The following is a 13,587-nucleotide window of genomic DNA, read 5'->3' as shown; positions in this document are numbered from 1 at the left end:
ACCCTCCTTCACCATGACAGTCTATCCCTCTACATAGAACCTCTTCAGCAAGCAAAAAAAAAGAAGTGGAGGGATATGATCCATTGCCTCAAACCTCACTCCACCCCAAGAACCCACAGGACCACCATTAAGTAGGACAAAGATCATATCGAAGACAATAACTCACAATCCAGACTTGCCAACAAATTGAAAAGCCAAAACATGACAGAACCTCAAACCAAAATTTCCAAGAAAATTAGTTATATGTCTTCTTTATAATTTAGGATTGTACTAATTAAAACCAACCCACTCCTGTGCTAAGTTTACATTCTGCTCAGGGCTAAAAGCCGAAAGTGCTACACTTGGTAAGATTAGACCTTAGCCGAAAGATGTCTAATGGGTTGGACTTGGGTTGAGCTTAGAGGACCTGGGTTGGGTTTGGTTAGGGTTTTGACACGTGGCCCAAGTGAGACTTGTTTATTTCACTCCTAGTTACTTTTTTTTGGATTAAACTCTGGGGAACAACACACGGGCAACCCGTCGGTCAAGGACCAGGGTTGGGGGCCACGTCCTCCCCGAAACAGACGTGTTACACCACTTGTCTTGGCATCTTGTACAAAGTTCGTTTTTCAGGTCAGTAAGATCAGAAAAAGAATCATAGCAACAAATTTATAATGACTCTTTCCCACAGAAAAAGACTTTTCTTTTCCTCTTTTTTCTCGAATTCTGCTGGAAACCTGAATCGGCTAGGTCTCTGTCAATACCGATCTAATCCAGCTGAACTCGACTGATCGATCTGATTCGAGGCAAGTGCAGCCAACTACAGCATTTGAAAGCTAGAAAAATTGAAGGTGCCCGAAAGGCTACCTGTTTGATCTGCACTCCATTTGAGACCTATATGGTGCAAGTTTCACACAGAAAAGATGTAAAAAAATCTTCTAAGATTGATGAAAGTAACAGTACATACCAGACAGAATGACAGATTTGCTACCCACATTTGAAAATTGAAGAACAATAACCAAAGCCGGTTTATATGCCGAGTCTCTTATTCAATTCCTTAGCTTCCCTTTAGCTTTTTCTCTGGGGCTTCCGGGTCACTTCATTTTCATCTCTCTCTCTCTCTCTCTCTCTCTCTCTCTCTCTCTCTCTCTCTCGGGCCTTGTAAAAGGTATAGATTCGTGAATGCATTACGTTGTCACAAAGACCTTTACAGATGGTGCATGAAAGCTACTGATCGTTCTAAACAACAAATAATGAATAATCACAGATCCAAAAATGGGTGACCTTGGGGACCTCTTCATCTCACGTCCTTTACCTTTGATCAACAAGGTAAAGTTAATGTGTCTTTCTCATAAGAGAAGCTAATGTTTCAGGAACTAGGAAATGTAGTTCAACTAGTCCTTTTCATGACTTCTTATGTGCTCATAAATCATCTCCATCTCCCTCTCCCTCTCTCTCTCTCTCTCTCTCTCTTCCTAAGTCTCATGCACATGCCCATACATCAACCGCTTTTGTTTGTTAAAGAGAAATCCCATCAGGATACAAAAGGGTTGAGCCTTTAGTCTTGACCTGTCGCTTTCTGTCCTCTGTTTTTTTCTCTCTATGCACTTAGTGGCTCAGCTAGCTCAGTATTAGAATCCTTCTTCCAATCAAACCAGAGAGAAAACAAGGCTGGTGAACCATTAATGGGCCCTCACTTTGGATTTATACCTCCATTACATGAATATGAATGAGTAGTTGGTCATGGTGGATTCTTGTTCTATGATTTTCGTTCTTGAAGACAATGCTTCTTATTCAGTCCATAAAATATCGATCATTCAAGATTAAATAATGGAATGAGTATTTCATTCAAATTCAGTTCAGTTGATAGGACCATTCAGAATAACTACGAAACAACCCATTTAGAAATTAGAATCATACTTGGAAAATCTGAATTATTGAAATTTCGTAACAGCTAGTTCCATTTGAAGTTGAGATTACATTTCTTCAAGTGGGAGAACAAGAAAGAAAGAAACAACTCTGGAGAAACGTTCATGAGCTTCCAACCTTTGAAGTTGTTATTGGGCGGCCTCACCTATTGTGAAGTGGGTTCGCACCGCTTGGAGCAATTCTCTTCTGCTCCCTGAAATCGTTCCTTGTTTTCAAGGCGTGACTCTTGAATCTTTTGTAGTTCACGCTGTCTCTGGAGTTCATCTTCTTCCATGCCTTGATCTCATATTCTTCTGAAGAATCAAGAATCCTTGCCGAAACCAGCAAGGACAGATTAACTTCTAGAAGTAATGAAGCAAGAGAAATAACAAGTAGTAATCTCTGGTATCTCATTTTCTTCCCTTCAAGATTCAGTTTTGAAGCAAAGTATGATTTGAAAGAATAGAGTACGAATGACTAATAAAAGGTGTGAATATGTCTCTTTCTGCTCTTTACTGTTGATCTGTACTCTGAAGGAAGCGATGTCCTTGGAAATGTCCAAAACATAACAAAGATATCACCTTTCAGCCAGGGATCTACTGTTTGTATGCATGCATTGGACAAAGAGCGAAGGGGAAATATCAGTAAATCCTGCACCCTGAATGGTCTTTTGATCCTTTTGTTACTTTTGATTTAATGTGAACCCCCCAGCTCAACATCAAGTGAGGAGACCATTTTTAAACATTGGATTAGAATCTAATCAATGGTGTACCATAGAGGGCCAATCGATAAAGGAAGTAAATTAACTTATCCGAAGGATGGTTTAGTTGGTAAAAAATCAATAACTCCAAATAGAGGATCAGAGCTCAAAATTTCCTCCTATTCTTGTCCCAATATATAAATCACTTGTTCCCAAAAAAAAATTTTATTTAAAACCTCATGCATTTGAGAGGCCATCCACTGAAAACCACTTGGGGATATTGAGTTTGTTGTGGGAGTTTAATGTTTATGCGGTTTAGAGAATGAAATTCTGGAGAAAATTTTGATAGGGTTCCACCCCTGAGGCCCATTATGGTCTGTAGCAACCACAACTAAATGGGTATTCAGGATATCTTCTATTTGGCATTCAAGGTGGCTCAGCCATGGAGTTTGGGCTCTGATGTGCAGGACTGGTTATCTGATCAACCTAGCGAGATCTCAAGAGAATTCTCCCACTTATCAAGAAGTCAATCATCCATTGTTTCCCATCATTCATGAATGAGATGATTCTTATGGTCAAATGTCATTGGAGAAATGGCCTTTAACCGAAAAAAATGTCACTGGAGAATAACCAAAGTAAACTTCAATGTATGTGATCCATACATATTTCGGTCTAAAATTATGAGTAATAGGATTAATTACTGTCGTTTTAAATGGTTTTGCTGTCATCATGAACCTAGTCATACCATGGCTGGCTACCATGAAGTAGGGATTGGGTGAGGGGAAATTTGCAGAGGCATGAGACTCAATAGTAAAGGTTGCCACCATCGTCCATTTGTTAGATGATAGAAATATTTATTAAGCGAAGAAAAAAAGAAACAATCATAAAGCAATTTGTACCTTATGAAGAACTAAACTCGCTCACCCACAACAATAGTTGCCCCCAATACACCTTTTCTCATTGGCTTTTACTCACATGTGATAACACCTGAATCACCAAAATCGATATCTAGGACGTCTAGGGGCATCCAAATCCAGTTTTCCAAGGATTGAAGCTGGCCAAAGAGTGTTAATATTAGAGGTCCCTATCCTTGCCGCCGAGGTCGCCAAAAAATCTACCACTGTATTAGATTCATGATATCAATGTGATATCTTCTAGTCTCTAGCCGTCAAATATGCCTATAACTCTCTCCAATGTTGAAGGATATACTAAGGTATTTTCTTCTGCTGAATCAGAACCACTACAACCTTAGAATTGTTTTTTACCCAAAGCTTATTGATTTGTAAGTGATGTGCCCAACGCAATCCGCGAATGAAAGTTTCCAATTTAGCCTCAAAGTTGGTTTTAACATCTAAAAAAAATCTAAAATTGAAAATCACCACAACAACTTCATTCCAAAATACGCCTCCACCCCCAACCGTACTTGGATTACCCAAGGAAGACCCATCAATATTAAGGTTTACCCACCCTGTAATAAGAGGACACCAAAAAATTTCCTGAGGAGGAGTGGCACCAATGACATAAAATTTAAGGTCCAATCTTCTAGCATCTGAAAAAATGGTAGGAGTAACTCTTTTACCATCCAAGTTAAAACCGAAATGCACTAACTCGAAAAATTAAATGCACCACCTCATCAATCCTAAAATTTAAAATTTCAAACCAGATTTGATTGCGGACCATTCATAGAAAGTATAAAAGCACGACTTCACATCGAATCTTTTACTGTCCAGAGGTAACCAAACTTTACCGCGAGGGCTTCTCCACATCCACGATAGAGATTCTAAGAAGACTGAAGACTAAACTCACCCTGCCATTGAACCTTGCCAATGACATACATCAACAAATCTAGCACAAGGAGCAGGGTATAGCCGAATAAGAGAGAATAAATTTTGAAATTTGGCATTGTCCACCACAGGTAAACTCCACTCTCCTTGTTGTAGACAATCTAAAACTGTTAATTTCAATTGATCATCTAAATCCAAAGGAATACCAATATAGTCTGCAATGGTAAAATTCCCCAACCACCGGTCGAACCAGAAATTGATTTGTTGACCATCTCCAATTGACCATCGTTCATGTACCTAAACAAAACTCCAAACCTTCCTCAATCCCAAATCAAAGATGACTGCTACCCATAAAGCTTTAAATGTTCCATTTGGTCCACCAATTTCCCTTTCAAAAAGTAAGCAAAATCAGAGTGTTTTTGTTTAATTATCCATGCCAACTTCCATAAAAGTTTACTATTTTTCTTTTCTTGAGTTTATTTTATATTCTACTTGTGGAACTCACCTCTATTCTATAATTTCTATTCACAAGTAATCACCTAAATAATTTCAACCCAAAAACAAAGGAAAAGTAATCACCTAAATAATCTTTTGTCAATATTTTTGTGACATGTAAAGATTTAGCTTGTCTCTTTGAGCCATGACATTGTCATTTTAGTCAAATTTCAATCTTGTAGACTTGTTCATGCTATTTTAAATAACTAAAGACATATATGTGTATATCTTTGTATAAAGTCTTCACATATAGAAGCTTATGTCAACAAGGTTTAAAGTATTGGTATCGATCGAGTATCTTTTTTGTCTAGTGATTTTGAGAGACATATCGCCTCATATTGAGTATTTGCATTGGCCAATGTAATATTCTATCGCAATCCAATAGAAAGACGATATTATCGTATCAGTTGTATCCAATATAGAGATGTACCGGCTAGTATCATATCGTATCATGAGATACTTTAAACTTTGTATGTAAATAATAAGAATGTGAAATTCAGTAACTAACAATGCTACGAGTAGCACTGGTAGCATTCATAAGAGGCCAAAACACCCCACTTCCCACAAGCCAAAGAGAACAAAAAACAACAAGATCGAGGGAGACAGCCTACATCAAAGGCAGTCAATGAAGTGAAATTTGTAGGAATAGTTTTGAAAATATAAAAACTTGAAAATTATTTATGAACTCAAAGAAAAAACTAATTGTTCTACAACAATAACTGCAACAAGCGTAACAAGAAAATTTCTACAACAAAGATTTTCTTATATCCTTTTCAACATTATTTGGATTTACCAATACATCTTAACTTTTGTATTCTCCTTGCTATTATCAAGCCACAAATAATTACTAGACATGAATGATCGGCTCCTAGTGGAGAGAGAAAACAATATGATAAATAATCAAACTTAGATCGTTGGCTCTTTTATGGATAATGCAGAAGTAAAATTTTACTGATTTTTGTTTTTTTTCATTCTTAATTTAATAAAATGTTCTTTTAGCAAAACCCCAAGTAATTGTAAGCATACACTGAAGGAAATGCATTTCAACAGTAAATGGGTTCTGTTTTAACCTGGACAACGACATGATACCAAACCTCTATTGTTAATTTCTGTCTCCATCTCAAGAAAACACAAAAAAGGATTCCTGTCTCCATCCATCAATTTGAGTGTCTCTGGCCATGAGTTTTCTCTTCCAAAGGTGATGAACGAAGGTCACATCATGCAAGAGGAAAATTAAGTTACGTAATGTGCTAATTAAGCGGTGGGGTGGGGTGTGGGTACGTATTAAGGAAAAAAAGAAGAAACAGGTTTTCATTGCAAGTACGACAAGCCTTCTTCACATGGAGCTGGGGATTTCTCCCTCATCGAGTTATCCATCTCTCCACTGATTCCTTCTATCATACTCCAATCATGGTCCCTACCAAGATTCTGATTCTTGAATCCAATAGTAGTATCTTCAAAATAATTTTTAGGGTTCTTCTATCTTCCATCTGTGCATAATACAAAACCAATTTGCTTGGTTATCACAGCACGTAAGTATGACACATATCTAATGTTAGTAGGCACCATAGATGTCATAGTCCACTGATCACGGAAGGTTAATGTGGCAACCAAGGGGTCTCACCTCCTTTAATGCCCATCTGTCATATATGCTTAAACAGAAGAAATACCGGCCACAGTTCAGGTTGGGCTTGATTGATTCTGATATCAACACAATTGTGCAGTCAAATAATTTATACAAAGATGGGTTCAAGATACTTGATGAACTTGAAAGCAATGAATCCATACAAATGAGTTTAATTAATTAATTTATTTTAAATAATGTTTTTATTCTTTTGATATTTTTTCACATATTTTGTCAATCCAAGTTACTTTTGATTGGGGATGGCAATAGTATGGTTTGAAGCGGTTTCGAGCTGGAAAACACTCAATCTAAACATAACTTCTAAGGAAAATAACAGTTTTGGAGGAGTTTTAATTTGGTACAGTTTGGATTCTAGTTGACTAACGGTTTAAAATTGAGTTGATTAATGGTTTGTTTCGCATTTCTTTGATGAAGTATATCCTGATGCCTGCAATATTTATCAACGGAAAAATCTCATATAGAACCAACACCTGCAACTGATATTTAATTGAACATAAAAAGAAAGTCTGATGTGGCACACAATCGAGTTTAAACGAGCTAACATGGAGACAGAATAAGCCCTTAACTTTTGAACCATAACCAAACGTCAGATTTCAACATGATAGAAGATTGCATAGAGTTAAGATTTGAAAACATCAGGTTAGCTAAAATGAGGGAAAATGCATGTCAACCATGTCAGATGCATCAAAGGTGATAGTTGTGAAGTACTAGTAAGAGAAGAGGACACAGAAGAGAGATGGAGTGATTATCTCTACATTTATTTAATGAAAGCCTTCTAAGTTACGGAGGTAAGATATGGACATTATGTGTCAAATCTCAAATACTTTTGGGCTGTGGTTTGGTTCGGACTGGTTCGGGTCAAATGGTTCAAACTAGCAGGCCACACACGGGTGGCCAAACAAGTCCTAAACTGTTCGGGCGGGGCTCCTCAGCCCAACACAGCCCGTTGAGGTTTGGTTTGGACTATAATGCGCCGGTTTAGTCCGGTTTTAATGGTTCGAGTTGCAAATTGACACCCTACTTTTAATGTTTCAAATCAACGAACCACAATGCTGGATATTAAGGAACAACTTCTTTTTCAAAGAAAAATAACAAAGAGAGCAAGGAGAGGGAATCGAATTTTCACAAAGGTTGTCTATTTTGTATTCCTTCCCTTTATCTATTGTAACTATTTAATGAAAACCCAAAAGCAATATGCGAGACCACTTGTATTCAATAAAATAGAGGAATAGTTATCTAGGAATATTACTGTCACTTTGGGCTATAGTGGGTCCCACACCTAGGAAAGCGTATCACTGAAGAGACCCATGAAATAAAAAAAAAAAAAAAAAAATAAGGCTGCATTTGGTAGGTGTTCTCCGAATAGATTATAGGTCTTAAACTCACTTGAGTTGCAGGTTGTTTAATTTCTTGTTTCAGAACATATTCTAGATGAGAATGGTGTCAAGATAAACAGTAAGTGAACTGTGTCCATATGGTTTAAAGGGCCAAGTGGTTGTTGCTTTCTCAATTATACAGTTAGCTTTAATTGAAAACTTTAGCTAGAAACCAACTATTGATGATGCAGATGAGACTTCACATTTGACATATGAACCCCAGTCACCCAAATCACCCCAAAGAAGAATAATGGAGCCCAGTTAGGTGTATGTGTTCACAATTCACGGCTGCTTTTCATGGTCATCCGATATAGACGTTAATGTCATCTACCTAAAATCAACTTTAAAGATTAAAAAAGTCATTTTCTTAAGTATGGTAACTAGAATTAATGGAAGAAATCGAGATATCTATAAATTCACAGTTGGAACACTGTGATCCTCTACTGTCTACATCAGGTATTGCACATACGTCTTAAATTAGGCACCACAAGATTTTTTTTTTAACCTCTTGTATTGTTTCCTTGCATCTATTTATACTGAATTAGAATTAGCTTTGCTGATCAATCTATCACCTCTAAGCTTCAGTTGGAGATGGGGTTGGTGTTCGTTGTTGCTTTCTCTCTTCTCGCTATAGCATCTTCCCTTGGGGAAGATATCACTCACAAGACATGCTCTAAGGAATCTCAAGGTTGGCATCTGAAGCTTTAGCTTTGTTTTGATTTTACTTTGTTATTTAGTTTTCCCCTACATTGCCAACAAGTAAACTTGTCTTTCATCATTTTTAATTTTTCTCTGGAATTGGTAGTAGCAGCTGTTCTTCTTTTTTGTGGGAGTCTGGTTGTTCTTTTGTTCTTTTTTCCCAACTCTCCTCTTAGGTTTTTGTTGTTTTCCAATCCTTTTTCTACTAAGCAAGCATGTTGCAGCATGATTTTTTCTGTTGTGGTCACCTTCTCTCACTCTCAGTGTTGAATGTTAGTTGATGCATCTATTAGCAGTTTGATAATTATTTTGTTCAAAGTTGCAGTTTCTTTCCTCCCTCCGTTTGCATGGAATCTAGTCTTTCCCAAACTAATTTTCTTCGATTATAAGCATTACTGATTTTGAGGATGTACTTCCCGTATAGTAGTGATAGTTTTTTATACAGTAAGTAGCAAGTCCAAGGTGGTCTTATGTTCAATTCTATCCATCCAGACCTTTCCCTCTCCCCCGCCCCATTCCCCGCCCCATTCCCTAAGCCTCTGGGGCCCCTATATAAAAAATCTCAGCACCATAGTGTCAAATTTGTATTACCTTCTAGAAACCCTAAAGAGAGCACCAGTAAACAATCTATAATTGGAGAGAAAGACTTGCGTCACACTTGTTTTGTAAATTGCGAGTTAAACATATAATTTTTTGTTAGAGACTAGTTACATGTTTTTGTATTTTGTACACTTGTATTTATATAAGTCATATTGTATTATACAAATACAAGAATATGTAGCTGGTCTCTAACAATTTTCAAGAAAACAACAAGTATTGCATTTGATACAAAAGCCTGTCAAAATTCCTATTTAACCCTTCATAATAATTTAAAATCTCATCATATCGATATCTCTATATATTCTCATTGCCTTGCACCTATATATAAACCACATGTGGAGGCACCACCCACTTATCTTTTTTAGTGATAATTAATTTATCTATATTAAAGTTTTAGATAAAATGTAGATGTCAATAATTTGATACTTGTCAAAATTAATGGTTATGGTTGGTGATGCATGATTTCTTTGAATTATCTTACCTTTTTTTATCTTGATAAAAGGAAACTTAAAAGAAAAGAAACCTCTCTCTCTCTCCAATAATTTTGACCTATACAAAAGAAAAAAAGAAGGTGACAAGCCTTGATATAACCTAATTGGAGCTTCCACCATAGCTTGGCACTTACTTTGTTGGACTTATGGGTCACCTTGTCATTGATTACTGAAATGGTTTTATTGGTTGGGTTCATGAAATGGGTCAAATTTGCGCACTTGAATATAATTTTTCACCACTAATGAATAGGTATACTGAAGGGGAGGGGAAGGAAGAGGGAGAGAGAGAGAGATTAGCTATAAATAAAAGTTAGGCCAGAACCACAAATCTAATCCTCTAATGATACTTAATACGAAAATTAACCCTTAATTTATTCTTCCATTTAGATAAGTTAATTAATTTTCTCATTGTTAGTAGATAGCTAGGCTAGCCTTGAATGGTGGTAGATAGATGTCCTTATGAAAAGCCTAAGATGTTGGCATTATATGCCGTCCATACTGTTGTATCAACTATTTAATCAATGTTTCTCTTGTGGGCCTTCGCCCTTTCCATGATTTTTTCATAAAAATACAAACTTCTAAATCATACATGCATGTTTCAGCAGGGCACCTTCATCTTCACAATCACAGCAAGCCTGGTTTACACTTATCCTTACACCATGTTCATGGACCTTGCTCTCCTCTAGCATCATCTTCGCCGTTGTCGGTCTCCGATATCCTCGAGCTCGACGAAGCACGGGTCCGAGCTCTCAATTCCAGGCTAAAGAAGAACCACACAACCATCTCTTCCAGATCAAAATCATCAGGCCATCATAATCTAAAAGCAAAATCAGTTACTGTTCCTTTGAAACCTGGAACATCTATTGGAACAGGAAATTACTATTCCATGATAGGTCTTGGAACCCCTACCAAAAACTATGCCATGGTGGTTGACACAGGTAGTTCCTTCACTTGGCTTCAATGTCAACCTTGCTCTGTCTATTGTCATAGTCAAGTAGGCACCACTTTTGATCCAAAGTCATCAAACACCCATCGTTACTTGTCTTGTGCAACTTCACAATGCAATGGCCTTCAAGATGCCACCCTCAATGCCCCCGCTTGTAGTAACTCCAATTTGTGTATATACGAAGCAAGCTACGGTGACACTTCGTACTCCATCGGGTACCTTAGTAGTGATACATTGACCATAGCACCTTCACAAACCGTACCCGGATTCGTGTACGGGTGTGGAGAGGACAACGAAGGTTTGTTTGGACAATCCGCGGGTCTCATGGGTCTTGCCCGGAATAAACTCTCTCTGCTTGGTCAAGTATCCAACAAATATGGATATGCATTCTCGTATTGCCTACCCACATCCGGATCCGTTGGGTCGTTATCCATTGGAAAGTTCAATCCATCCACGTATTCATTCACTCCGATGCTCACCGACCCCCAAGATCCGACATTGTACTTCTTGCGGTTGGTGAGTATTACTGTAGCGGGTAAACCCATACAAGTACCTGCATCTGCGTATAGAACCACAACCATTATAGACTCTGGAACTGTAATCTCACGTTTGCCTATGAATGTATATACGGCTCTAAAGGGTTCGTTCGTAAAGGCAATGTCGAAGTATCCACGGGCCTCATCGTATTCTATACTGGATACATGTTTCAAGGGAAGTGTTGCTACTATAGGGAAATCCGTACCCGAGATCCGACTTATTTATCTTAAAGGTGCCGAAATGAAGCTGAGTGTTCAAAACGTTCTGTTGGATGTGGATAAAGGGGTGAGCTGTTTCGGGTTCGCGGGTAACTCCGGTTCGGGTGGGATTGCAATTATTGGGAACCGTCAGCAAGAAACGATTAGTGTTGGTTATGATGTTGCCAATTCAAGAATTGGATTTGCAGCAGGTGGGTGTAGATGATCTCAGTCCACGTGTTTATTTCTAATTGGCCTTGAAAATGTTAATGAGGATTCCTCGAATGTAGAACCTTGAATCAATTTTCCTTAAGCTTATTTGTATTTTCCAAGCTATGTAATATAATAATGTTGGGTACTGTATATTGATTATTGATGTTTAAATCCAATGAAATTATGTAAAAATTTGTAATAAATTAATATGCCATTTAGCAATTTTTCTTCAATTCTTTTTTTCTAATATCCTTTTTCTGTATTTTTCAAGTAATTAATGTTCGAATTCAGTGAAAATATTTGTGTATGGCATCGTTTGAAAAGTAATTGACTTTTAGGACCATAGAATGATGGATATGCACAACCCCTCCCCCCACCATTGCCATTAATTTACACAATTGATATATGACCAAACCCACTGATATGCACAAAGCATAATCATTTTTTCTATTGCTAAATTCTGACTACAATCTACTAACTAGCATTAGGAGGATAAACAGATCAACTGGATTTGGATCATATAGTAGCATTATCATATCTCACTCTATTATATTTGGATGGATTCCGATATCTATCAATTTTCAAAGATGTAGTAATTAAGATTCTAATAGTAATCAAATAATGGTTTTTTTTAATACAAATTGTGTCCCTAGTGGATGTGGACTCAAATGGAACATAATTTTTTAATCACCTATTTGTTTTAGTTAATTTATGTAAATTGAGTATTTTCTCCATTTATAGTTAATAGACTTTAAATATATCTTTTTCTGCAATTTCTCCCACATTCTTTTTTTACATGTGAGTTTTCTTAGTGGACTACAAATTAATGTTGGGTCCCTTTTGTGTGATATATTATGTGTGGGTCCTAACCAGACTAACACCGTTAGTCATCATTAAGTATATTTAAATTTCAAACATGGAGAAACCAAAATGCCCCTCAGGCTATTTAATATATTTTGTTATTATATATATTTTTTCTTTTTATTGGATATATATTTTATTAGCCGTATAATTAACAGTTAATGACCAATTATCTCTTTTTAAAATCATATGTTAACACAATATATTAAATAACTTGAGGGACACTTTGGTTTCTTCACATCTGAAATTTGAATATAACGGGAACTAACAATGTTGGTTTGTTTGGAACCCACACGTAATATATTGCATTAAGCCTTAAGGAACTCAACATTAGTTTATAATCCACTAGAGGGGCCCACACGTAAAAATTTTTTTTTTTTAATTTTAATTGGTATCTAATCATACAAATTTAGCCCTATGCTTTATTTCAATATACTTTTAGTAATTTACCTATAGTTGTTTTATCTATATTTTAATTTTCTTATTAATTTACTATATTCTTATTGTGGGCACCACACCCAAATATGATAAAATGATTCAATAGTGGGTCTCACATGGACCCACATAGTATGTGTAATAAAAATGCGTTAGTGCTCGGTTAACAAGGAGGTGATTCGGACTTATTATTTGTCCCCCTAATGTTTAATCCTGGCTATCTAATGGCGAGTGCAAGGGATTTAGTGCCTAATGCTTTGATTTCAATATCACACTTGGGTTTTGAGTCCCAATGTTACCTATAGTTGGGTATAAATGGCTATTTTGCATCAAGCGTCGGTTTGATTGGACCATTGAGAGATATAATGGTTAGTTGCCAAAGGGCACACTCAAGAATAAGGTCCAGGTTATAGTGATCCTTTTAGACCTATTGTAAAACAACCACCATTTGTATTTTGCTTGCTATAGCTGTGTTGTCTTAGTGGCTAATTTGTCAACTTAATGTTAATAATGCCTTTTTGCATGACATTTTGACTGAAGATGTTTATATGCACCAACCTCTAGGCTATATAGACTCTTGTTTTCCTTCATTTGTGTGCAAGCATCAAAGGTTTCTCTATGGTCTCAAGCAAGCTCCTAGAGCATGGTTTCAACGTCTCATTTCTTTTTTAACCACATTTGGTTTCTTGGGCTCCAAGATTGACTTGTCTTTGTTCTATTA

General features: G+C 36.8%; 1 protein-coding gene across 2 annotated transcripts; it reads left to right on the top strand.

Annotated features, from left to right (window-relative positions):
• The first annotated feature begins 8,348 nt into the window (after positions 1-8,348).
• On the top strand, positions 8,349-11,841 carry LOC149005848 (aspartyl protease family protein At5g10770-like). Of its 2 annotated transcripts, none has more exons than XM_089169409.1 (2): positions 8,349-8,575; positions 10,283-11,841. In XM_089169409.1, exons 1-2 carry the CDS (start codon positions 8,479-8,481, stop codon positions 11,581-11,583), a joined length of 1,398 nt encoding a protein of 465 aa, XP_089025535.1. In that variant the 5' UTR covers positions 8,349-8,478; the 3' UTR covers positions 11,584-11,841. The 2 variants fall into 2 exon arrangements, with proteins under 2 accessions (XP_089025535.1, XP_089025534.1); XM_089169408.1 differs by having other exon boundaries at positions 10,280-11,841.
• The last annotated feature ends 1,746 nt before the right edge of the window (positions 11,842-13,587 follow it).

Source organism: Hakea prostrata, chromosome 9 (genome assembly GCF_041222555.1).
Source record: "Hakea prostrata isolate BN-2017 chromosome 9, UWA_Hpros_2, whole genome shotgun sequence".
NCBI lineage: Eukaryota > Viridiplantae > Streptophyta > Magnoliopsida > Proteales > Proteaceae > Hakea > Hakea prostrata.
This window is presented reverse-complemented; position numbering and strand designations above follow the sequence as displayed.

Coding starts and splice junctions, on each gene's coding strand:
- LOC149005848 (XM_089169408.1), top strand. CDS start 8,479: ATGGGGTTGGTGTTCGTTGTTGCTTTCTCTCTTCTCGCTATAGCATCT. Junction 8,576..10,279: donor ATGCTCTAAGGAATCTCAAG/GTTGGCATCTGA, acceptor TGCATGTTTCAG/CAGGGCACCTTCATCTTCAC.